At 41.5% G+C, this 26,019-nt stretch overlaps 4 protein-coding genes across 5 annotated transcripts; 1 reads left to right on the top strand and 3 right to left on the bottom strand.

Moving 5' to 3' along the window:
* Positions 1-552: 552 nt before the first annotated feature.
* Positions 553-10,600, bottom strand: ppp1r18 (protein phosphatase 1, regulatory subunit 18). 2 transcript variants are annotated; one of them, XM_088319171.1, is made up of 4 exons: positions 9,754-10,600; positions 5,249-9,090; positions 1,826-2,042; positions 553-1,257 (listed from the first exon to the last, which is right to left on the bottom strand). In XM_088319171.1, exons 2-4 carry the CDS (start codon positions 9,032-9,034, stop codon positions 1,238-1,240), a joined length of 4,023 nt encoding a protein of 1,340 aa, XP_088175297.1. In that variant the 5' UTR covers positions 9,035-9,090; positions 9,754-10,600; the 3' UTR covers positions 553-1,237. The 2 variants fall into 2 exon arrangements, with proteins under 2 accessions (XP_088175297.1, XP_088175296.1); XM_088319170.1 differs by having other exon boundaries at positions 553-2,042.
* Positions 10,601-10,614: 14 nt separating this feature from the next.
* nrm (nurim) lies at positions 10,615-12,654 on the bottom strand. Its single transcript, XM_088319169.1, has 4 exons — positions 12,464-12,654; positions 11,492-11,685; positions 11,242-11,418; positions 10,615-11,079 (listed from the first exon to the last, which is right to left on the bottom strand). Exons 1-4 carry the CDS (start codon positions 12,618-12,620, stop codon positions 10,765-10,767), a joined length of 843 nt encoding a protein of 280 aa, XP_088175295.1. The 5' UTR covers positions 12,621-12,654; the 3' UTR covers positions 10,615-10,764.
* A 735-nt stretch (positions 12,655-13,389) lies between these two features.
* On the bottom strand, positions 13,390-15,095 carry limd1b (LIM domains containing 1b). Its single transcript, XM_088278748.1, has 7 exons — positions 15,068-15,095; positions 14,843-14,944; positions 14,375-14,442; positions 13,921-13,983; positions 13,719-13,849; positions 13,546-13,597; positions 13,390-13,473 (listed from the first exon to the last, which is right to left on the bottom strand). The coding sequence occupies exons 1-7, from the start codon at positions 15,093-15,095 to the stop codon at positions 13,390-13,392; spliced, it is 528 nt and encodes a 175-aa protein (XP_088134874.1).
* Positions 15,096-18,139: 3,044 nt separating this feature from the next.
* On the top strand, positions 18,140-25,948 carry cdcp1b (CUB domain containing protein 1b). Its single transcript, XM_088278747.1, has 13 exons — positions 18,140-18,459; positions 19,527-19,745; positions 20,448-20,789; positions 21,012-21,227; positions 21,351-21,701; positions 21,808-22,023; positions 22,341-22,697; positions 22,775-23,134; positions 23,213-23,410; positions 23,483-23,839; positions 24,228-24,584; positions 24,661-24,742; positions 25,162-25,948. Exons 1-13 carry the CDS (start codon positions 18,399-18,401, stop codon positions 25,658-25,660), a joined length of 3,615 nt encoding a protein of 1,204 aa, XP_088134873.1. The 5' UTR covers positions 18,140-18,398; the 3' UTR covers positions 25,661-25,948.
* Positions 25,949-26,019: the final 71 nt, after the last annotated feature.

Raw genomic sequence — 26,019 nt, 5'->3', positions numbered from 1 at the left:
AACAATGACGCCAACATTTCCACAGAGCAAAGTGTACATTTTTACACTGCAGCTGTATTAAAACAGATTAGTAAAATGGAATTACTGATTCAACTAATTTATTAGTTTTTATATTATATTATATCTTATAAAAAAATGTGTTCCTAATTCTCATAGCTTTGGGAGGAAAGGCGGCAAATATTTTGGAAGTACAGGTATATTTAGTATTTTTCAGTTTTATTGAAGATTGCACCTTGAGGTGCAGAATTTCGTTTTCACCTGAAAAAATAAATATAAAACCACAAAACATTCAATGCATTAAATAACACAACAAACTTGCTTTATCATCTGACAGAAAATAGTGCTCATATGGTTGGAGGTCAGTTTCAGTACTTGGGCCTTCAGTGGGTATTTAAGTGACTTATTTGACCTCTTAATAAATAATGCGTGGAGAGTAGAACATTTCAGTCGAACATAATTGCGACACATAAAAAAGAACAAACAACTCAGTATATACACATAAACATATGCACTGACGTGCATGCTTGTATAAGTACCAACATAGACACAAAAAAGGTTTTAAACATTTATTACATTTTTTCAAGCAATCCATTTCAAAAATAAAAATAATTTGTGGCATTTCTGTACAGACCAATCAACCAAATCAAACAAAAAGTACTCAATCATGTACGTGTAAATAATACACCGCCAATACTCTTGACAGCAGTTGTAAAATGTTAATGCAAATCTGTTGTCTTGTCCAGTATGAGTTTTTGCCACCTTCACATGACAAAAATATTAAAATAACAGTCACAATTTTTTTCTTTAAAGAATACATACAAATAAAATCATCAACTGATTTACATACCATCTGTGTGGGTTCAGAATATAAAGCGTTCACAAGGCACTCAGTTGAGATAAACATCACTGATTGACTGACTTGATACCAGAAATTCAAATCCTATCAAATACATTAACTACAGAATAAAAATCTTCATTAATTGCATAGACAAGTGATCTTTTGCCACAGAGCACCGAAAAAAGCTAGAGAACAAAAACTTTGACATTATATGCCATACATTCACATTGACATTTCTCCCCGGAAAAATAAAGCTAAATATAAACAATTAACTGCTTCTATCAACAGCAGGAATCAAGCTGCACATCATGACTCATTTCAACACATCTAATGGAACATTCAAAAATCTCGGAAAAACCTGATTGCATCGCTCGGGTATTTTGGCGAGGTGAGTGGCGTCTACCGAGGGCACGACTCATCTGGAAAAAATAAGAGGGTAGAGATGGGAGGGAAAACAACATGAGTTCCGGAATTGTGTTTTACTTAATTAAAAAGCACTTTTCATTTTTATGAACAGAGGTTGCATTAATGTGACCGCCTCCTGACTCTTCAGCCGTTCTCTCAGTGACATGCGCACACTCACTGCCGACAACGAGGCACTCTAAAGTGGCCGCACAAGCGGATTATAGGAAGGGCAGATTTTTTTCGGGGTGTAGGCTTAGCAAAATAGCAGCACATCACAATTGGGATTGTTAACCACTGATGCCAAATTGCGAATACAGATTCTCAAGTTATTTTAAGGGAATCCTACAGAGACCCCAAGTGTGTCACTGGGCCCAGCTTTAGCCACGCCCCCCAAAAAACCAAGAATGCTTTTATCACCAATATTCAGTACTACAGAATTCTCAGTCATTGCACATTTTATGCAATTATCTTCGAACGTAATGTATTAAGAAACAAATAGGTCTAGTTTGAACATTTTTTTGGAAATCACTTAAGCCATTTGTGATTACACATTCTGTTTTTTGAGAATGGGGTGACACTGACCCACTCTTAGACCCCGTCCCAATGCAGTCCCCAAATTCCTTTGGCTCTTGGATACGACATCTCCGTCCGCTTCCCCTTCCTCCTCCTGCGGGTCTTCTCCCTGCGGCGTCTCGGCCCTCCCCGTTTCATGGGGGTAAGCGGTGGAGACCATCATGGAGGTCTCGGAAGGATACTCGCACACTTGCTCGAGTCGGTCCTCATCGAAACACACCTTCCCCTGTTGACAGTGAAAGGGACAAGAGGTTGAAATAATAGAAATGCAATCTTACTTGAAAAAAAAAACATTAACACAAGGGATCTGAATACATTTTCACAAAAAAAAAAAAAAAATCACATGGTTGCTGTTTTTGGGATCAGGTCAAAGCATTGTTTCATACGACATTGTTGACTCTCCTAGTATTGCTTTGGTACAATATTGTTGCAATTTTTTTTATCTTTTTTTTTTTAAGCTGTTCATATTTTTTCTTCTATTGCTGTCCTTCACATTTAACGGCAGTCTCGTTGCTCTTTGACAACTCAACAGACAGACCTACAAGCAACTACTTGCGTGCCTCACATAATTCATGACCTCTCTGTAATTCAAATGACGAAATAAAATCCTGAGGGCATCAAGCATTGAAAGAGAAACAGAAATTCAACACCATGTAACAAGTCATGTAAATGAGGTAAAACTGCAATACAAAAAAAGGATTCTAGGTTAAACCAAATATAATAAATAATAAATAAATGACATTTATCCCAAGACGGTATAGGATTGGCAGAGTTGAGCAGGGTGGGGAATGTTTACACACCATCAATTTGATGTTAACTGAAACTGTGCGCAAAGGAGCGCTCAGAGTAGTTTCTTGAATATTTTATACGACTATCGTCACTGGTCTGAGTAAGCCATGCAAAGATATAGAAATTTTGTTTTGCCTTTATTCTGAATGATTTTTTTTCAAGCAGCTTGATTGCTGAAATGTCAGAGTAGTACTCTAAATACAGAAAATACAAATATATCCCAACCCCCCCAAAAAATAGGGGACGCGTCGACACAAGGTGGATTCAGCAAGGTAGACAATACACGCGACCCGAGTTACCTTTCCATCTTCCCCTGAGACTGTCTGCAGGGGCCTGTAGATAATAGCCGTGCATAAGCCTGGCTGGGCGAATCATAGTGAGGCAAAGAAAGCTTATCCCAGCACCCTCAACCTTATTAACCCCTGGCTAAATCAGCAGAGACTGGTGACGGAAAGAGTCAGGTCAGTGTTAGAACTGGACAGTCTTTGGAGTCGGCGAACAGACACCCGCAAAGGTTATTTTTATTTTAAAATTTGGACAAATAAAGACAATTATTTAAAACGATGATATAAGAAGCATGAAGAGAAGAAAAAGAATCAGAGAAGGCAAACCCGTCACACCCCGCTGTGACTTGACGGCATAGTTCAGAGGGGTTAAGCCTGAGTCAAAGTATACAAAGCCCAACAGGCATGTTAGAGCCAGTCACAACTTACAGTCGCTTTACTATCACCAGCTAAAGAGATTGACATTTGCGAACAGAGAATTGTATGTTGGTTTAAAAAAAACGAAAAAAAACAACATCAAGTCCATCCATTTCCTATACAAGCCAAGCTAGCTAGCACAAAATAGTTACTGTACCTTTGCTTAGTAAAAATTATTTTGAAAATATATCAGTGTACCAACATCATATGTCTAACATGGTGTCTAAAATGTTTTGCTCTTTGTAATGTTTTAAACCCATTTATGTTCTGTTGTACCAGCTAGCTAGCGCTAAACTAACCTAACCTGGGAGTGTTCATATCTCCGTTCCAACGTCCAAGTTTGCAAACTCCCTTCGTGCTAGGAACAACAAACAACAACAAAGGCACACTGCCTAGTTGGGCTTTAATGACTGATTGCTTAACAGTTTAATTTACTGTAATGCTCATTAGCCAGCTTCCCATACCCGCGCAAACACTTCAAACATGCTTGTGCTTACATACCTACACGCGCTGACATTTAAACATTCCTGTGACACTAGTACAAGTGAAAGTTAATTCACATCCATATCCACACATACGGGTATGTATTTCTTTTCTTCAAATTTTCAATTAATCAAACATGCTTGTTTTTGGAATGTGCAAGTAGGTGTGTGAGTAGGCTCGATTTGGACTCAGAATATCTTGACTGTGAGCCATGCTAACAACTAGCAACCAGCCTTTCCTTGGACAATTTATAATAATATTTATCATATTGCATGTGCATTATAAACTACTTGGGGTAATAGAACCCCCCCCCCCCCGACCACATTTGAAGAGCTTCTAGGTTTCTGCAGTTCAGTAAAATAGTAAAGAGAAGTTAAGTTTAAATGAGGAACTGAGTCTTTGCTAGCCGAGTTTCTATTTTAGCAGTTAACATCTTTATTTTTAAACTCATAAGACGCTTTCAACTCACTGACTCGAGTACGCCTACTGTAATTCCTTTGGTGGAAAACAAAACTGGCAGCCTGGCACCCATAACTGGTGGGCGTGCAATGCGAGGAATCCATTGGAATAGTAAAAAATATCCAAAGACAGATTTGTGGAAAATAGCTGAGTCAGCTTAAACTGCAACATTGGTGTAAGGAGAAGAGGAAGAAGTCTGAACACCGAGGCATTAAAGCACATTTTGTTCAGACATGCACATGTTTAAATGTGATTCAACAAACCGAGTGGGGAACATTTTGAACTTTTAACTTCAGTGAGACCATAAAACACTCAATTGCCGTAAACACCGGTGTTGCCTCGCATGGACTCGAAAGAATTTGAGAAGCAAGTATTTGCTTGGCAGGCAAGAGGGAGGAAGAGACTTCTTGCCTGACAATGTCGTCTCACTTTAAAATGCTCACTCTCTCAATATCAGTGTTGGGCAACTTACTTCCAAAATGAAACAGAGTATTAATAGTTAGCATTAGCATATTTTTATAATACTAATATTGCAGTTAATGTTATTAGTTACTGTAATAATAGTGGAAGGTATGCATATAGCTACAGAAGTGTAAAAACAGATTATCCGTCGATATAATCATTACCTGGGCAATTCATGTTATTTACTAAGTTCACAGTTCACTATGACAAAGAGAACAAAGTGGCAACGCAGATCCCAGCGAGGGTTTTATGGCTAAGAATCATGATGCCGTGCTTGATAAGGCTTTAAACAGCTTAAGTCTGTCTCTGTGGTTGGGCCTTTCAATCAAGAGGGATGTTCTCCCAGTGAAAGGAGATTCCACTCAACAAAAAGAGACAGGTGACGTAAAATGAGGTTTCCCCCTGTCTCAAGTTCATCGTGATGATGGCCACGGATAAAATCTGTTAATCTGTGATATGACCAATTAGATGTTGGCGAACAACGCAGTTCCCCTCAAGATTTTTTTTGTTTTAACAGTATGAAGTACGTCACACTTACCTTTTTGGGAGTCCCTTTGCTCCTAACGAGACATGACTTCTCCAGGTTTAGATATCCGCCAATCACTTCAATTTCCTCTACTGCTGGATATTTCTTCTTCGTGGGCTCAGCCACAGTTGAGATCGTCTGAGTTGGTTGGGTCGGCTGGGGAAGTTTGGAATTGGCGCATGCTGCTGGTATGGACGACGTTATGGGTCCGGGTGGTCTTCCCGTTCCTGTGGACTTTTTGGGGGTGATCGTAATGGTGGCCCCTCTCTTCACGTGAGCCCCTGAGGCACTGCGAATGGAGAAGAATGTTGGTGATGGTGCTGGAGAGGCAGTGGGCGATGGAGAACACGGCGAGGGGGCTGGAGTTGGTGCACAGTCGGAGGGCTTCAGAGATTTGTCCGGGGATTGGCTCCTGAGGTGTGAGGTATTAATTGGGTTTGGTTGTTTGAGGTGAGATGTTGGAGAAAAAACCCGTCTGGGACAGACTTTGGGGTTCGTTTCTGCTGTTTCTTTGACTATCTCTTCAGGCTTATGCTTTCTGAATCCTTTGCTTTGGGGTCCTTTTGCCTCTTTGTCCTTACAGGGAGTGTTTGATGTTGAGGCAACATGTTGGGACTGCAGCACTTCCTGCTCTTTAAGATGAAGCTGCTCAAATTGAAGTTGTATTGTCTTAAGTCCACACGCATCTTGTCCCGAGAATACTTTACCATCTGCCTTTTGAGCATCTGACGCGATGAGGGGCTTCACCTTAATGAGATGTACCGATGAAACGTCCACATTCCTCTCTCTTAAACACAAGCCTGACCTTGAACCGACTGTCTCCAAATTGTAGATCCGACTCATTGCTGCGAGGGAGTTGGGATTCGGGGGCGATGGGGAGGGAGGTTGCGCAGGATCAATGGATGATGTGTATCCCTCAACTTCCTTCTCAGGGTCCTCGCTGTCTTTTTCCTCTCGGTCTCCTTCACTGCTCCTGAGTTGCCTCCTGTGTTGTGTCACTTGTTCTTCCACATGTTTCAAAGCGTCATGTTCATCCTCAGATATTTGACGACATTCACCACAATCTTCGGAGGGAGCATTGGCGAAGCCGCTAGTTACTTCCTCTTCACCAACAGTGGGTGAGTCTAGAACAGAAACAGGAAGCTGAGGGCAGTTTTTCAACGCATCGACTTCCTGCGTGATGTCAAACACAGACCCGGATGTCTGCACCTCTGTGTCTGCTTCACTGCTCTGTGCTGCAATCATCCTCTTCTGCAGAGGAGTTATGTTTTCGCACACTTTGGCTTTTTCAGTCCCACTCTCCTCACAGGTGTCCCCTTCTGTCTGCGCGTCAGAAATCATTTTATTTTCACTCCCATTCACGCCCAGCGCCCTCCTTTGTCTTAGCCTCTCCTGCTCTTTTTGTCTAATTTTCTCTCGCAGGGACTCTATGCGGCTCAAGGGCTTGCCGATCCTCCAACTATCCCTCCTCTCGACTCCTTGTCCTTCTTCATAGTCTTTACCTTCCTTGCTTTGACCTGTGGTCTTCTTTCTTGCCAACTCCTCTGCGACATAAAACACAGTCCTAGGGATCTGGATCTCTAGGGGACCTGGAGGGTTCCCCAAAGGAGGGATCACCTTTGGAGATCTGGGGGTTGCTTCATAAGTAGCAGTCTCATTATGTGCTGCTTGCTTGAACTCAATCTTGTAAGATCTTTCACCTTTCTCGTTGTTATAATCAGGTGCGTCTACAATTTTTTCAATTTTGCTGATAAGCTCTTCGGTGTGATGGGACAAAACATCCCACTCTGTCCCTCTGTCTGCTACAGTACTGAGCAGACTGGAGCACTCTCTGTGGTCTGATTCAAGCCTATAGCAACTCTCTGCAGCGCAACAGCTGGGGAATGCCTCAATTTTCTCAAATGCCTCCGCTTTGTCGAAAAGTTGTCTTTCAGAATATCTTCCCGTGTCACAATCCTTCTCTGAGAGTCTCCTTGCCTCTCTTTCAGCCGTCCTTGCTTTTCCATCTTGCCTGATTGGTATTCTTCTAGCGAATGAAATTCCCTCTGTGCTTTTTATAGATGCCATTGTGAAGCCTTCTTTATCTTCATTACCTGCCATCCCTAAAGTCCTCTTTTCAATGGGGTCTAGTTTCTTAACTTCTGTCCTGTTTTGGAATCCCATCCCTGAATCACTTCTTTTCTGGATTCTGGATTCTATATTACTCTGCTCTTCATTTCTTAATAGACCATCCTTATGTTTACCAAAGTTGTCTTTGTCTAAAACTCGTACACACACCATTTTGCACTTTGCTGGTATTTCCTTCCCTAATCCTGCCCCACTCCTGTCTGAATGTATCCTCTGACGTGGTTTCCTTTCAAAGTACCCATCTGGATCCAACCCGTTTTCCTTAGCACAGGCGACCCTGTCGGAGAAGCTGAATGACCGTTTTGGCACACCTTTGAGTGGCACATTTCTCCCATCGGAAGTCATCCCCTCAGTTTGTTCATCGTTTTCCCTTGAATTTTTCCTCCTACCGGGTCGAAGGAAGTTATCTGAACTTTTTGATCTGGAGGGAGGTTTCCGAAGCTCTCCGAATTTAGAAAGCAGCTGGCTAACTCTCCCACCTCTTTCATAAAAGACATTGTCATCCAAGCTGTTCATCCTGTGATCCTTAATCATTGTTGCCTGGCCGCATGGTCTTTCTTTTTCTTTGGAGTTATCTTTTTCCCTTATCCGGGAAGTTTCGGTTCTGAGTTCCGGGGCTAAATGCTCCCTCTTTGCATCCAAGGTGCATATCTCGCCATCCTCTCTCCCTGAGTTTTTGCCTCCTCCTCCTCCTGAAGACCGCTCCTCAATGCTCGCTGTGGGTTTTATGATTAGAACATCAGAAGCTCGGATTTCGGTCACGCTCGCTCCCCCTGCCAGGATCTCTCGGAGGTCCATCTTCATGCCCCTCTTTCCTTGCAAGTCCTCCTCAGGGCGCTCCACCTCCATCTCCCTCCATTTTGTTCTAATCTCATCACTGCCTCTGCGATTCTGTTCAATAATGATGATATTGTCTGCACGAATGGTTCGAAGACAAGGGACAAGGGGGGAAAATGAATTTGCCGGATCTCTTTCATTTTCCTCCTTCAGGAATTCTTTCTCCTTGTGTACATCTTTCACTGATTCTTTCCATGTGCCCTTTTCCCATATCTCCCTGTTATTCTCTTTCCCTTGACTCCTGTCTCTGCTCCTTTCTTTGTCTCGTCCTTCACTCAAATCTCGAAATCTCTCAATTTTCTGTTCAATATTCCTTCCTCTTCCGGTGTCCCCATCATGACCCCTGGAGGGCAGTTTGTCCTTTTCCTGCTCCTTTACCTCAGAATCATTGCCCCTCTCCTGGTTCCCCACATCCCCGTCCTTCCCCTTCCTCCACATACTCTGTGTGCGTATAAATGGGTTTTCATGAACCGGAACGATGGTTTCCATGGAGACCTGACTGGTTGATTTAAGATCTCCATCCATCCACTGGCTTGGATCTGGACTGAGTGATTGTTCATTTCCCTGACTGACAGTTGTGGAGTTCTCAGTATCACTTAGTATATCCGAGGGAGGTTGGGCATCCACCGGCAGGACAGCAATGTCTCTCTCCTTCTCCTGGTCCCCCAATATTTCCTGTTTTGCCTTCCTCCGCTGAATGATCCCTCGCTTCCAGGCAGGCATGTTGGCAAACTTCTCCTCTTCTTCTTTTTCTCGCCTTCCCCGCTCCTCTTCCTCTCTCCTCTTTCTCTCCAACAGGAGTTGCTTCCATTCCGGAAGAGAGGAGACAGACATAACAAAAAAGCGGCAGGTTTTGGGCCTACACGGGATTTGGGTCCTGGCCTCTGTGACTGGGGTAAAGAAAGGGGAAGTACAAGTTAAATCACACATAAAGTTGACATTGCTTATGTTGGCAGTATGGTACATCAATATATTATTTATTTATATTATTTTAAGTAGATTTCTTTTCATTATTCATTTCCAATCACATTCACACACACTGACCATTGAAAATTGTTTTCGGTGTGTGGAAGATTGCTGAAACACCCAGAAAAGACCCGTGCAAGCCAACTGAATGTCAGAACTGTGAGGCAGACTTGTTATGATCATAATGGTAAATAATGTACACCATCACATCGTCATGACCACTTAATCTATTAAGAGGTAATACACGTATCAAAAATTCTGCCAATCCAATGATAATTATGCTTACTTCTAGTTTACACATTTAAAACGGCTGACAGTAGTTAACATTTGTGTAGAACTGCACAGTGTTATTCAATGAGCACCGTCTATTGAAATTCATCTGTACAGCTCTTGGTAAATTGACGCATATTTCTCCACGAAATCTAATCCCAACCTTAAGTATGAACACTTTGTGTCAAAAACAAAATAGTTCTTAATTATCTTTGTTAATTGTTGCACAGTCCATTGTAAAACCATTAAAATAAAAGATGTCCTTTTTTAATTTATATAACATATTTCTGTAAAAGTCACATCTGAACGATACTTACAAGAATCTTGCTTTGTATTAGGCCTACTATTGCTGAATCCACTTTGCCTTGCGCTCCACTAGATCATGGCTTCTCCAACCAAAAATGCATATATGCAGTATCTCACGAAAAAAAATAAAATAATCAGTCGTACTTTTAGGTCCCACTTAGAACCAACCGAGTGCCAGAGCACAGCACCATCACTGGAGTACAGTAAATATTTTCTGGTTCCAAGCACCAGGACACTAATCCGATAATTACGTTCAATTCCATCAGTAGAGTTAAGTGGCAAGCACCATATTGTGGGACCTAAGAAAGGCGTTTAAAGAGCACGGCCGTCTGCCCGGGCTCTAACCTTCCACCTCCACACACACACACACACACGCACACACACGTCTCATCCCTCCCTCTAATTGGAGGAGATCGAGGATGGAGGGGGTCCAGAGGGGGCAGAAGCCGAAGGAGTAACTGGCACGAAGAATCAGGATCAGGACTGACACCAAAAAAGGCACTTGTAAATATCTATTAACACTGGAGTGTACAATTAATTTTTGAAAAACATATTCTTAACCGAGTCATGCTCTCCGGTATTCACTCAAACATCTTTGGGCTCCAAATTACATTTATTTTCATAATACCAATATTTGTGTTTGCCAATCTAAAATATCAAATTAATAGTATTCAAGGTATTGATTTTATGTTGATATAAAATGTTTCATAAACAATTAAAAAAAGATAAAAAATAAATCTATGTTAAAAAAAATACAACAAATTAATTACATCACCATTACCCAATAACCATGCAATCATCCAAAAATCCATACTTAAAAAAAAGAGTGGTTCTTGTTTCTATGGGGGGTTTATAATTATAATTATAGAACCCTCCTTTTGTGATACTGCAAATTGACAAATGCACCAAGAAGGAGCAAAAAGGTCACAGAGAGTCTTTCAAATCCAGAAGACCAGTCAGTTCTAAGACAGTGTTTACGTTTTGTGTTAAATTGGCTTCAGCTCACAGCAGCATGATTACTTTCACTTGTCCTTGTGGTTGCTGTCCAAGCTGGGGTTTGGGCCTTTTGCCCGGTACGGCTCCGTAAAGAGCTGCACCTTGCTGCTAAGATGGTCGCAAAGGAAAGCTAAATCCTGTTTGTCCAGCGAGTGTGCCAGCGCCAGGTAGACTGACATCGTTAATGCCAGGAGCAGCCTGTCAAGGGATAAAGCCGGTAGCAGCCACAGCACAACACCAAGCTCCAGGCACACCGGATGGCGGAAGTGAGAGAGGAAGCGTTGGGCCTGGGATGACTTGTAGGATAGGGGGTCCCCCATACCCAAACACTGGTAATACACCTACGTAAGAAAAGGCACAGGACAGTTTACTCATCTCAATGTCCAGTTCTTCATCTCATTCACTGCCATTGACGGGGATAGAAGCCAAAAAGTACATTCATTTTACCTGGACTGGCAGTGAATGAGTTTTAAAATCCATTTTTATTTCTAATATGAGTTTACCTGTTTAATGCCCAACAGTTCTGGGTAGTCAAACGTCATGAGGATGGTGCAGATGATAGCCCAGCAGAAGAAGTGCACAGTGAAGCAGAGCAGAGGGAACCAGACACTCCAGGGTGCTTGGCGCACTGACCACAGGCAGGGGGCACCAGTTACAGGCTGCCAGTAATGCATCAGGATCTAATCGTGGAAATAGAACAACTGTTAAATAACAAGGCTGGTTCACATTCTAATCCGATGAGTACTGCAGTACCTGGAGAGCCACTGCAGTGGTGAAGCAGTATGCAGTCCTGTTCAGGGAGCCCAGGATCGACTGGCAGGCCTGTTTGACAGGAGGCCATGCAAGCAGACTGTGTTGCACGGTGAAGAGAGCCAGCAAAGCCACATCCACAACCAGAGACTTGAGGACAGAGCTGTCCCGTAGTGCCTCTGACCATGGTATGGAGTCTGATATGATGAATAAACACATAAGTACAAAGTGAAGCTGTTTATGCAACAAAACACATGCGGCACTGTGGCAAAATCAATAAAACAAAAGAAGAGTGTTTTGTTTAAGTGGAGCGTGAAATAGGCAACTCAGTATGTGTGAATAGTGTTAATGAAAATCAAAGACTCCAAAAAGAACTTTTTAGAGGTTATGAATGGAGGACTATAACAGTAGCAATAAGTTTATTTTAATTATAATTATTTTTAAAAACAAAATGAACTGAATGTAGCTGTATAGGTTCTAATCAATCATAGATAGGCATGAAGCAATTTCATGAGTAACATTATATGAAATATTCTGTGTTTGAAAAGAATGTATGCAAATGTTATTTTGGAACTCTTCTTTTTTTTGTTGAATTTGTTGTTTAGTGAAAACATAAAAGAAAACAATTAACACCATCACTTGTTACATAGGCTTAATCTAATGTATAATTGAAACTTCAAAGTACAAAGAAGTAATAATGTCACAAAAGACTGAAGAAAAACGTCATCGCGCCCAACGTGGGGCTCGAACCTACGACCCTGAGGTTAAGAGCCTCATGCTCTACCGACTGAGCTAGCCGGGTATGCCGAGCGCCCGAAATAAATGTGGAATAATACTACAATTACTACAGCGCAAATGTGCAAAATAATGCAATATCAAAAACGTGCCAGATGAGTCATGCACACATCCATTAGGAAGACGTTTGAACCGTAAAAGTTTACGCGATCTTGCCAGCGACCGTAATGGAAGTTTTACCTTGGCAGAGTGTCGTCTCTCCGGTGATGTTATGGTAAATCGCTCGGAATGATACAAAGCGAATAAAATCCGCGCCGGATATGAAAACGAAAGCAAAGTTTAGCAAGGTGGCCGTGCACAGAGCACACCCTCGGACCGTGACTGACGCCATTTCCATCACGCTGTATTATTTTCATTTCCAAGGGGCTGGCTTCCGGGTGTCAGTTGCGAATAGCGTCACGCGAGGACGCTCTAACGATGCTGGAGCGTTCACAATTTATGGCTACTGTTGTGCATTTGAACATTCAAACAACCAAAAATAAAAATAAAAAAAGACAAGCAAATGCATTCATTTGTGTTGTTCAATTCATAAAGTGAGTGCTTCTTAATTAGTATTCAAATTTGATTTGATTGTGAATTTTCTGCATTTTTATATATTTGTCAAAATGATCGGTATGTATTTTGAACAGTATAAGTATTGATTTTCAATTTGATCTGCTTATTAGAGCAAACTTGATTGCATTGTGTGCTTTTCTGCGTTAGTGTTAATATGAAGGATATGATTAATAAAATTCAATTAGAAATATTATAACAGTGGAATGAAAAAAAATACCGTAAATCATGCTATTTGATCATCAAGGTCTCATATTGAAAAAAAATGTAAACACAGTATTTTCAAATTATATGCTGATAGAAATCAAAGTATGGAAGTTTTTGTGTGGATGTATAGGAAGTTTAATTTAATTAAAATGGCCATTTAGAATTTAACATTGAAATACAATACAAAACAGAATCTTTATTTTTCTTCAAAGGTGATCTAAGAAAGAAAAACAAGAATAAGAATAACACCGCATCACAACCGTTTAATGACTCATTGGACTGGACTCATTGCAGGCAAAAATTAAACAAAGCAAAATATTATGTAATTTCTTTTACAGTCGACCTCTTCAAACAAAGTCAACGTTGCATCCATAGCACTCTGCGTGGTAGTTTTTGTTAAATGAAACCACTCGAGTAGACTCTGTGCAACCCTGAAAACAATGACAGAAATCTGTTAAGCGATGTTCAGAATTAAAATCATTGATTCCAAATTGTGAGCCCACCTCAGTCGGTACTATGGGCTTATTGCAAGCAGCGCAGCGAGGAGCCTGCACCCTGAAACCACCAACAGTCCTTTCATGTTAAACCTGTCCTGCAACTCTTGGATTCATCATCACAAGCAATAATTGGGTGTGACCCATTCTTAAGTCAGACAGTCAATAGCGAATCTACTCACTTGTGATAGTCGTCGATACAGTAAATCTTCTTATCAGTGCCCACGGTGAAAGGAACGTCCTCCAGGCCCTGCCTGCACACAGCACAGCAGAAACAGGCCGAGTGGTATGACTTCCCATGAGCCTGTACGACCTGGTAGTGCACGCACGATGTTTATTAATCCTTCATACACCAACATACACAGAAATGTACATTATACTCACCATATCCACGATTAATTGACCGCAGCTGTAACACAATTCAGGGGATGGATGAACACCGGAGTACTGCGTATGATAAAAAAATGCAACTATCAATTTAATTGTCGGGATATTCTAAAATGTTTATTGCACATATATGGATAATGTTGGCACACAATGGTCACTGAAATAAGATGACAAGCCACGCTTCGGGGAGAATGTCCGTTGAATAAATGAGACAAAACCGGAGCTATTTGGCAAGTCAAATGAGCTCTATTTTTACTGATGCAAAAATGAAGCAAGTGACGTAAAGAACACTGCACTTATTGTGGTACATTGACGACGCCCCGTTTGGGTTCTGGGCTATCAGATACAGGGAACTATTTTCCGAAAAAATAAATAAAATAAATAAAACACATGTTGGCTATGAACTGAAGGGTATCAGGAATTTTGTCATTGTGTGTAAGCGTCTACCTACCAAAAAATCCTCCTCACAAAAGATCATTCCACTCACTGTATAGAATGGCTTGCCTTGAAGATTTTTACCTAATGGGAAACAAATCCGCTTTACTACTAAATTAAAGGGAACACGAGAAGGGTAAAGTTTCCTTTCATTTCATTTATTCGGACATAACATGACAACGAATGTGAAAAGTTGGGTTAATAGACACATAATGGCCATAAGATCGGGTCCACTTGCGTAATGTAATGAGATTACAAATTCATTTGAACATAATCTATACTTATTAGATGTCCGGCGTGGTGTAGAACTGCTTCGAACTGATGTTGCTTTGCTTATTTAGTTACATGAGAGTCTTAATATTACAATATGATATTACAAACTCAGATTGGTAGAATGCACTGCGGTTCTACATCTCAGCACTTCCTCACAATATTCTTGTGACATTCCAAAAATTATTATATGTTCTTTCGCGGGAAAACTCACTGCAAACATTGCAGGAGAAACACGTTTCATGGAATAGCTGTCCCATGGCCTGGCAGACTTTTTCCGCACCATGCACCTCTTTTTTGCATTTCGCACAACGACCTGGAAACAACACATCCAAATACTTCACAGGTTGTACTTTTTAAGTCATTTAACGAAAACAACGACTGGTGCAGAAAGTGGAGGTAAACGTGACCCAGAGGAGGTGAAGAACATACATCTTACCAAAATAAAACGCGGAACTGGTGTCCATTTCCTCTTTTTCCAAATTGTCTTTCCTTCAAGAGCCGTGTGTCTTGAAAGTCATGGGGGTTAATTTTGGACAGACAGTTGGAAGGAGAGCTGCCTTCTGAGGTTATGACCGGTGCATTTGGTACTATTGCTCTCATTGGGAGTGAGGGTGGGGGCATAAGGGGGTTCAACCCCCACCCCAACTTGTCTAAGGTGGTGAGCTGAGTGGCTGGCAGGTGGTATAATTTTACACACTCATCATTTGCATTTACATACTACTGCTCAATAAAGTGGAATAAAGTCAAAATCACATGGCATTAATTATCACTAGACTCAAATGAATGTCACTGAATGGATTTCAACGTTACAGACTCTTCAGCGAATTATATTTATAATTAAATGTTTACAAAAACTTAATTTTTAGGAAACACATTTGTATTTTTTCCTGGAGTTCCTTGACTGTATTTAAAAAACAAAATGAGGGCTGCAAGGACCTTGGTTGACTTGCCCAAAACATTGATTGGTTCTAAGGGACCTTTAAATTGGGCATAAAAAGTCTACACACCCCTGTTTTGCCACATTTTAATGTTGGTAAATTGTTTCAACAATAATTCCTGTGCGCTGTAACATATTCAACTTGATGGAATTTGGTGCTTTTTATATCCACTGTGAGACAAACAACCAATCACGCTCATTAATATTCGCAAGACATTGCAGCGAAAAAGTGGCCAATTGGACACAATTTGGTCATTTTCACCTCGGGGTGTGGACACATCAACGGCTGGGTGTTGAATCATTTTGACGACTCTTTTTGAAATATGTTTTAAAAAATGTACAGAAATGTGATGGGGCCAGTTTATGAAATGAGTAGAGTATTAAAAACGCAATCCTATGTGTAAATGTATATCTTCTTTCTATATCTGTGTCAGGGGTCACGGAAGGCAGGACCACGCTCTGATTTGTTCGCCAGTCAACCACAGGCCACATATAGACAGAGACAACCATTCACACCATTGAATGGGATCTGAAGCCATGTTGCCTACACTATTAATGACAAATTGTAGTTTTGCTCGACAACAAACTACGCTTCAAAAATCCTGTGCGACTGCCCTCAGGTGGAGTGTTAAAGCTTCAGCATGAGACACACCCATGTGGAGCAGTAATGCGCAGAATTTACAATCCGAAGATATGTATCAAAAAAAAAAAAAAAAAATCAGCATTTTATTCTCTGGAGCCATCTCAGCTGCAGAAGAGTCGTCATCTCCCATCTGAGTGTGGGAAAGAAACATTTGCCATGAAACCTTATTCCCTGGTATGAAAACATGTCAAGTGGAGGGCCCTCGCTAGCACACGTGTGCTTGCCCCACTTTTACACGAGCATGGGAGGGGAGGGATTTGTGACAGCTGCTGATTCTTCACTGAGCTCCCTTGTTTGCAGGCGCAACACTTGGAGCCACCAAAACGCCCACTCTGCATGCTGTCAGACGAGTTTGACAAAAACATCAGTGGCCCTTCAATCGCTTGTGTGTCAGGGTGGATTTGGGGGAAAGTAAAGTTTGTTACGATGTGGTAAAAGACATTTTTTTAAGATAAAAAAAAATCTTTAAGATGTGAAATACACTTTCAGGATAAAAAGTCGATGGCCATCAGAACAGGATAACGTAAGAAAACAAATAGAACAGATGAGTGATGTGTTTATATATATATAGTACGTGTACGTGTGTGTGTGTTGAGTAGTCTTGCCCTCAGGTATGTTTCTGTTCAGGAATGTCTCCGTTATGTGGCATGTGGAGGCAGGAGGGAGCCTCTGCAGCTTTGGGAGTGAAATTCATTGCTCAGGCTTACTAGCGAGCATCAAGTATGTTAGTCACATTTGGATCTTTGCCCAGCAAGAAAAATGCATCTCATTGGCCCTAAAAAGCTCCACATATTAATTTGCAATGCCCTTTCATAAATTTTCTTTTAAATAAAATAAAATTAAATTAAATTAAATTAAATTAAATTAAATTAAATTAAATTAAATTAAATTAAATTAAATTAAATTAAACAAACAAACAAATAAACAAATAAATAAATAAATAAATAATAAAGAAAGAAAGAAGTAAAGAAATAAAGAAAGAAAGAAAGAAAGAAATTCATGACCTTTCATTGTATACTGCCAAAATTGGGTCTTTTGTTTTTGAGAAACAAATCAACCAGCATTTGTTTTCCTGGAGTTCAACATTTATGAACTCAGTGTCAGTTGTATCCATTTGAATACGCAAACATGCCTAATCAGATTAGATGTGATGCCGTGATGGATCATGCAATAAGATAAAGATAAAGATAAAGATGTCCTTTATTAGTCCCACAATGGGGAAATTTGAGGTGTTACAGCAGCAAAGTATAGATCACGCAAAGATATAGATCATACAGGAAATGTTAGCTGTATGTAGGCTATTCGGGATTGTATCCACTTTTTGCACTATTGTTTCGATTTTGTGATTTCGCAACATCATTGATGTGTTAACTCACAACAGATTCTTAGTATGGCTGGAAGCAGGGGATATTTTTTTCAAAAGGAGGCTAAAAACTGTTTCAGTCAATGCACTCCACCACCTTTAGTTGGCAGATTTTGTTATCTGTTGACTGTTTTATTTCCCTCTTATCGTTAAAAAAAACCCAAAAAGAAAACAAATGCACAACAAATAATTGACACCTAGTCAGTCATGCCCTTTGTTTCTGATTGGTTGGGTGATTTCTTAAACATGAAATTAGTGGCACAAAATGGGACTAAGGTGGGCTGATTTATTTCACTCGTGTACTACTGTCAGATTTTCTTTTAATTCATCGACTTCCTTTAAATAGAAGAGCTTAATCACCACTTTAACCAGTCTTTTACGCACACACAGTCTCTCCACCTAAGTGTGTTCACGCGTGTGCGCGCGTGCGCGTAAACGCCTCATTTTCCACACCCTGCGTGGTATTCGCGCTCAGCGAGAACCATCCCAGATTCCCAGGCATATTTCAGTGCTTATAAATAGGAGAGTCATTGTGCCACACGCCACATACGAAGGGAAGTGGGTTTTTTTTTTTTTTTTTTTTTTTACGCGGAGTTGTATGAGTCGCAGCGTGAGCTCACCTGTCAGGTTTGAACAGGTCAGCGTGCCCGCGCGGACCACGCCCCTGCTGCTCAGGTAAGCAGGAAGTGGCTCCCTGTTCAGGCGCCGTAATGCGGGACCTATAGCCAAAATGCAACTTTGACACACCACAACTGGCCTTTCATACGTTTTTTGGGGGGAATTTAAAACGTTATCCTGGACGTGGATTGCAAGCTCAAGCGATCATGTGGCTCGACACCTGCGCGCCGCTCGGACTTTTGTTGTTGATTATCCTCGATTCATCAGGTGAGACTTTACCCTGCGACGGTTAAGTTGATCATTGAAGTTATTTTAAAGCGTGTTTTCCTTATATGTGCCAAATTGGGTCAAGCCGCGATGTCGCGTTTAACCGGATGTATCTAAACGCAACACGTCTTTTAACACGCAATAATGTTGACGTTGAATCTCATAAAACACACCGTGACATACGATTGTGTGATCGAGTTCACAGCGGAGATATTTTGTTCGACACATAGTCAGTCCTTTCCCTTTAAAATGTTTATGAGGCATTTATGGCGCTTCCTCGGAGGCTCGAATTGATCATGTCTTCATTAATAATTGACCTGCAATCTGCTACAGAGAAGTGGCTTGTTCTTTTGTGCAGCAGAAGCTGACCCTTTTAATCCTGGTTTAAAGTTGTATTAACCAATGTAATAATGCAGGAAATGTTGGGAGGGGAATAGCATGTTCTTGAAAAGTTTATATTGTGATTAAAACAAATTGTGTGTACTGGTGAAAAAAAAAAGACAAATAAAACAAAATGAAGGCGTTGTAGCATCGCAACGCATCAGATAATATGCAAATCTATCTAGTTTTCTCAAACAATTAACACCAAGTAATACCACTTAAACACTTGAACTACCACCATAATAACCAACTCTGAAATACAGTCGTGTAGTATGTCTAAGTGTTCAGGAAAATAAAATTATTACATGAGGCATAGTTTGAACATCACACAGTAAATGTAGCCTCTGCAGCATTTTTAAAAAAAAAATTCTAAACTATATTTATAAATTATTTTCTCACCACCCATATGTATTAGTCAAACCCCCTTTAATCCATGACGAGAAAAAAATCCTGGAGCCGTCCTTGACCTTGTATTCTTAGTCAGAATTGAAAACTCGTCTTTGTAAAGGAAGAATATGTGACTGTTGGATTGACTGTCTTGATATTTAAAGAGTGGTCCTCTAAAAGATCAGGTGCGCGCTTAAAACAGGATGTGCCAGACAACACTGGTAATCTCTTCTGTTATTTTGTCATTTCCTGATTTCCTTTTCTTGCATCATCTGACTTTGTCTGTTCCGTTTCCTCAGAATGCTTGCAGCTGACGGTCCGGCCCGACAAGGGCTCATCAGTGGCGGTGTCAAATGGCCCCTCGGCGGACGAGTGCACGGTGTGTACAGTCGAAGGGGTCAACGACACGCAAACTGTGTGCCACTCCATTGTTGCTCTGGAGCCTGAGAAGGAGGTCAAGCTGCTTTTTAACTGTCCCGTCGACCAGTCTTACGTAGTCACCATCAATCAGCTCATCGGTGAGTTAACAGACATACTTGCGTCTAATTTTAGCTTGGCTATGCTAATTAAAATATTTCCATGCAGACTTTTGTCAATGACAATATATTTTCCTTGTTTCACATTAACATTTTTCATCAGGACTTGGCGTGGAATAAACATTAAAGTCTGCTTGCCCTTTATAACTAAAAACATTTTGAGAGTAGAACTGTATCAAAAACAATTTAATTAGATACGATTCAACTTTATTCTCATTACCCGTTAGAAGGGACTGAAATGCCGAGTGCCTGTAACCAAAAGTAATAAATGACATATATTGCACGGTAGTGTGTAAGGCATGAGATAATTACATATACCAGGGGTCTTCAATCCTGTTCCTCGAGGTCGGCTGTCCTGCTTGTTCGTCTCTTCCTGCTGCAACTCATCTAATTCAGATAATCAGCAATGTTTGCGGAAGGATCCTGAGCATTTGAATCTGGTGTGGTGCAGCCAGGAAAGATTGAAAACAGACAGGACAGCAGACCTCAGGGAACAGGATTGAAGACTGTAGACGAAAGTTATCTTTAGGCTAGGAACAGACTATGAATATGATTTATAAACCGCAATGACAAGGCAAAAAAAAAAACAATTGATCCTTCTTGATTTTACATTTGAATGCTATTCCCCTAAAACAAACCTTGCACCAAACCAATGCGCTCCTGTTCTCTTTCTTTGTTTTGCAGAATGCTCACAGGACACCTGCAACCCTTCGACAGTTCAAACCCAGCCCTCCCTCCTCAATGATTTCCCGCGAACATTCATCTGGACGATCAAGGCGCCTGAAAAGACAGTTGTGGGTTTGGATGTCCTCGGAGAGGGACTGCGGGAAACGTCGCAGCCATGCAATCATGGCTTTCAGTATTCTGTGACCACATTTGAAGGGAACGACAAGGCGGACACTCAGTACTGCAAAGCGGGTTCTGTGACCCATTTAGACCTGTTCGATCAAGCGGTCGTGTCTCTGCAAGTCACGCCGACGACGCAGGTGGAGTCTGTGGTTTTCCAGGCCTCTGCCGGTCCACTTAGTAAGAATATTTCACATACTCTAGATTCAGTTCTGAGTGGATGAAGTATCATTATGGAGTATACTGCAAACTTAGAAAATTATTATAAATTATATTAATTATAAAACATTAAGGTAAAATAAATGCACTTTTTGACTTCTATACCCGTCAATGGCAGTGAATGCGTACTATCATCTTAATATCGATTTTTATATCATTTTTTTTTTTCACTTTGTTGTTTAGAAGGCCGAACGGTGGTCGTGACGGCCGATTCCAGCACGACTTTGGTGATCAGCAGGTTCTCGCAGGAACCGCAGTGCGAGCTGTGTACCGGTGCCGACTCAGGCCGCACCTGCACCGAGACCGGAAAGACGCTGATTAACGTCCAAAATTTGGCGCTGGAGTTCAGTTGCCTCAAGCCTCAAGATGCGTACAGTGTGGAAGTCAAGAAGACGATAGGTATTTCTTGACGCATTTTCCACGTTTTATTTGGTGTAAATTCTTTTGTTTTTTGTCTTTCATTGCTATGATAAAGTGGAAATACAGAATCTATGTGACGTTCACATTATGCTCCCTTCTCAGAATGTACCAAGAGCTCATGCACGCCAACAGCTGGAGAGCTCAACCCAAACCTCTGGAAGGACTTCAAAAGAACCCTAAAATGGGACATCAGTGTCCCAGAGAGGACCGTTTTGACCTTGGAGCTGCCAGGCGACAACTTGAAGCAGATAGCAGCTCAGGATAAATGTCAAGAAGGCCCAGAGTACTCTGTGAGCACAACAAGAAGCAACGGGCAGATTATGACTAACAACTACTGCAGAGGTGGACCGGTTTCCCGTCTGGATCTCCTTGGAAGGACTGCCGTGACGGTGGAGGTGCCGCAAGGAGAAGAAATGGACCGGACGATTTTCACAGCCAACGCTGCACCCAGAGGCAAATGTCTTATATATTTATTTATTTTTTTAAATCATCAATTTTTTATGAGCGATATAATCCGTCATTAATATCATGTGTGAAATAATATTTCTTTCATCGCCAGCCGGCAGAATGCTCTCTGTGACCCCTGACCCGGAAACCATCATTATTATCAGCAGGGACACCGTCGACCCTGACTGCAGCGTGTGCGTCGACAAACCCCCAAAGCAGACCTGTGATCCCAAAAGTCTAATCTTGAGAGAATCTCGTAACACTTCTGTGGAGTTCACTTGTCCTCACCCCGAGGTGGTCTTCGCTGTTGAGATCAACAGAGAAATTGGTAAACGCCTACATCGTTATTTTTATGAACGGCGATTAGGCACACTGGAAAAAAATGGAGGAAAATTCTGAAATAGTATTGCATCACGAAGAATGTTTTATTAGCAGATATGTTTCAATATGGAATACAAAGATATCTTAATTGAAACATGTCTGTTAAAACTGTAGGTGCATCGTGACTTTCGGAACTCCGTCTATATTTAAAAGACATTTACATAAGCAAGTACTTAGCTAGCGCAATTCCTCCAGGTAAAAATCTTAGCACCATTTGAAATATTTCTTGACACAAATCTCGTTTGTATTTTCTTGTAATTCCAGATTGCACCGCGACTTCCTGTTCCGGCGATATTGTCCAAGCTGAGTCGTCGCTGTTCCCTGATTTCAACCGGACGTTCACCTGGGATCTGAAAGTGAGCTCCACTCGGGCCTTCCAGCTGGACTTCGCCGAGTCAGGAATGCAGCAGATTGCCAATGAAGAGACGTGTCCGGATGAGCACACATACGTTCTTGTTACTTATCTGCGAACGGGCCCCGCCAACGTTGGGACCTTCTGCAAAGGAGGTTCTGTGACTAGTATCCAGGTGCGCTACAAGGGTCGCGTCTCTCTGCAAGTGCCACGAGACAGAAAGATGGAACCGGTTGACTTTAAACTTAGTGTTGGGCCTGAGACCAACAGTAAGTCAAGTTAATGTGATCTTAATTTGAAACTATTTTTCATCTTGATCCAAAATATGTCCCTCTTTCTTTTTCAGTGGTGGCTATTGTGAAGGTCAACCTACCACGAGGCGTCTCGAACACCACCTTCATCTCCGCCAACTATCCCAACGATTTCCCCGACGACCAGCAGATGCAGTGGGACTTTGCCGTGCCCGGCATGCACAACTTCACCGTGCATTTTCACAGTCACACATCTCCGGAGTGCCTCGGCAAGAACGTGGAAGTGGAGTACAGGAAACGGGACAAGAAGGCGATGAAAACGGAGCTGACTGACAAGCAGCCGGAGCATCAGCAGGGCAACTTTGAAATGGTGCTGAAGAACTGTGAAACCAACAGGACGTTGCAAGGACTCACTTTGAAATACAGCGTGTCTGTTATGAGAAGTGGTCATCCAGGTATAATATTAAAATTTGTAGTCGTTGTAATGAAACCCTTTGTGCATTTCTGTAATCGATTATCTTTCCTTCCTTCAGTTCTCTGCACCGTAGACCTGACCAAAGACCAAAAAGTCTCCCTTCAGATTGAGAAAGTGGGTTCTGATCCCTATTGCGAGATGAGCGTCAACTCCGAAGTTTTAAAAAAGATACATGTGGCTGCAGGCGGTAAGGCCGAGCTCGCCTTCCTCGACTGTCCCCATGAAGATGTGCGATTGACAGCAAGTAAAGTTATTGGTAAGATTTCTTTTTCATTGCAATATGACGTGCCTCGGAGTCGTCTAATTTACAAATATTTATCAATACCAGCTTGTCGGAATATGGCTTCCTGCTCCGAGACCCCTCTCACCGTGCCCTCATTGGACTCCTGTCTACGGATGCCCCTCCGCAGTTTTACCTGGCACCTCAACATCCCTCAAGACCGTACCATTGATCTCGTGTCACCATCGGGAAGTCTTCAACAATCAGTGCCAGGCCAGGAGTGCAATGCGACGGTCTCCTTACATGTGGAGGAGAGCGAAGGCTTCTCTGTGGGAGATTACTGCTCCAACGGGAACATCCAGAAACTCCAAGTGCACGCCAACATCTCCGTCACGGCGACGACCCGAGACTTCGCCAAGACCAAAGGGCCTTTTCTCAATGTCACCTTCACCAAAGAGATCCCAGGTAATTTAATTTGAATTTTAACGTCATGAATCGTTTTTGTTGTGGGCGAAAAAGAAAAAAAGATGATTGTAGTTCATTCCTCGTGGTGTCTTGAGCTTCAACTAGAGCAAATATTTACTTACTAGTCTGAATCACAATAAAATCTAATTACTTATTACTGCTTGAAAGAACCCTTGAAATTTAGTGAATATTGGTGTAAAGTCATTCCAAATAAGTGAACAAGTTTGAGGGTTTCTCAAAATTATGTCCACTAGGTGGATTAATAGCATGAATGATTTCCACAATCATTGCCAAATAGAGCACGTACACAATCTTTCCACACGAGGGCGCTGTTGCGCTTGCAGACAAAATGGTCGTCCTGGTTACTTTTGGTTGTGCTGTTTTCCAGAGACCATCATTTATCAAGTCAGCCCACAAATGTCCTCGCCAACCCTTTTGGCCACCCCCAACTGGCCCAAAGGAATGAGGCCTTCGTCCACCGTGTCCTGGATCGTCTCGTTGCCTAGCGGGTACCAGGCGCAGGTGCGGTTCGCCAACGTCAGCCAGCCCAAATGCAACGACCGACACACGGCCATCAAGGTCAAGATGCTGGACTCAGAGGAGGAGATCCTGAGCCGCCGGGAGGACGAGAAGACTGACGACAAGTTATTGTTGCCTCAGAGTTTTTATATTAACATGTCCAACTGTATACCAGAGGATGGAAACTTTGGGGCAGTCACCGAGATAGTTTTAGAGCCAAAGACCAGTAAGAACTTGTTCACTCTTAAAATGCAAAAATAAATGCAAAAGACGAATTAATACATTTTCTTTTGCTTTCACAGGTCTCTTAGCCATCCTTCTTGGGATAGCGGGAGCCCTTCTTCTTCTTCTCATCATCTTAGCTGTAGTCTGCTTCTTTGTTAGGTGAGTGAATCTGCAGCAACAATTTGAATAATTCTGGGATTTTTTTGTACTTTTTGTTGTACATTTGCGCAAATTTAATTTGTGAATTTTTAATGAACTACTTGAATTAATTTTTGTTATAATATTGGAATTTCCTTTTTAAATTCAGTTTATTTTTATTTGTTTTTATAGTGAGATTACATTACATTATTAGTGTTAGTGTGAGTTTTAATTTTTTGGTAATATAGCGTAATTGTCAAAAACAGCAAAAAAGCAAAAATAAATAAATTTCAAATGAACCATGAATGCAAAAAAATACTTTTTTTTTTTGCTTTTATGATTTTATAATTATATAAAAAATATAATTTTTATAATTCAATTAATTGTAAAAAAAAAAAATTCCCTTAATTTCAATTGGGGTTCGTTTTGTTTTCAAACAGGAAAAAGAAAAAAGAACGCATGAAAAAGGAGGCCTCCATCTACATCGGCAGAGGGAATATGTTCCGTCCCAAGGAAAGGCAGTTCAGCAAAGCGCGTTCGGACAACGAGTCCCACGTGTACGCCTCCATAGACGAGACCTTGATGTACGGTCACCTCCTGAGGGACTCCAGTTATGCGGACAGCATGCAAGACCATTTCAAAGGAATGCAGTTGGACTCCTACCAAACGTTCACAGGACCCTCTGAGCTGCCCGTCATCAACGAACCGGAACCCGAGCCCGAGGTGGACCACTTCAATACGTTCCTGGACCGGTCCGAGTCATTCATCCCGCCTCGTCCGCGCACGCCAATCGACCGGCAGGACAGCCTGGGCTTCCAGGACCGCCGGATGGTGGACAATGAACTCTACACGTTCAAAAACACGGGCGACGTGAACACCATCCGACTGTCCGGCGCCGACATGGAACCGGAACCACTGACGTCAGAGGAGTACTTGTAGCTGCAGGATGATGATGATTCCTGTTACTTCTCAGAAATGGGAACTTCTGTGCCTCAGTCTCACTCAGGGAATTGAGTTGAAACACTTTTTGAACTTGAGTTTTATCAGAATTTTCACAAGCTTCCAGAAGAGGAGCTGGGAACTTATTTTTTTTTTAGTTTTGCTTTTGTATTTTTTCAGTCTGCCCATGTGGTTTGGATTTTCCAGCAGGAAAATTATGTTTTTAGTCTGTTTTTATTTACTTGTAATAATTTTTTTTTTAAACAATAAATTTTTGAGGAAAAACTGCACTGCCTTCAACTGAGGTTTTAAATTCTGGATGGGGAAAACTATTTCCACCACAGAAACGTGGTCCATGA

Source organism: Idiotropiscis lumnitzeri, chromosome 16 (assembly GCF_059441095.1).
Source record: "Idiotropiscis lumnitzeri isolate Australia: NSW breed Sydney's pygmy pipehorse chromosome 16, RoL_Ilum_1.0, whole genome shotgun sequence".
NCBI classification, from domain to species: Eukaryota; Metazoa; Chordata; class Actinopteri; order Syngnathiformes; family Syngnathidae; genus Idiotropiscis; species Idiotropiscis lumnitzeri.
This window is presented reverse-complemented; position numbering and strand designations above follow the sequence as displayed.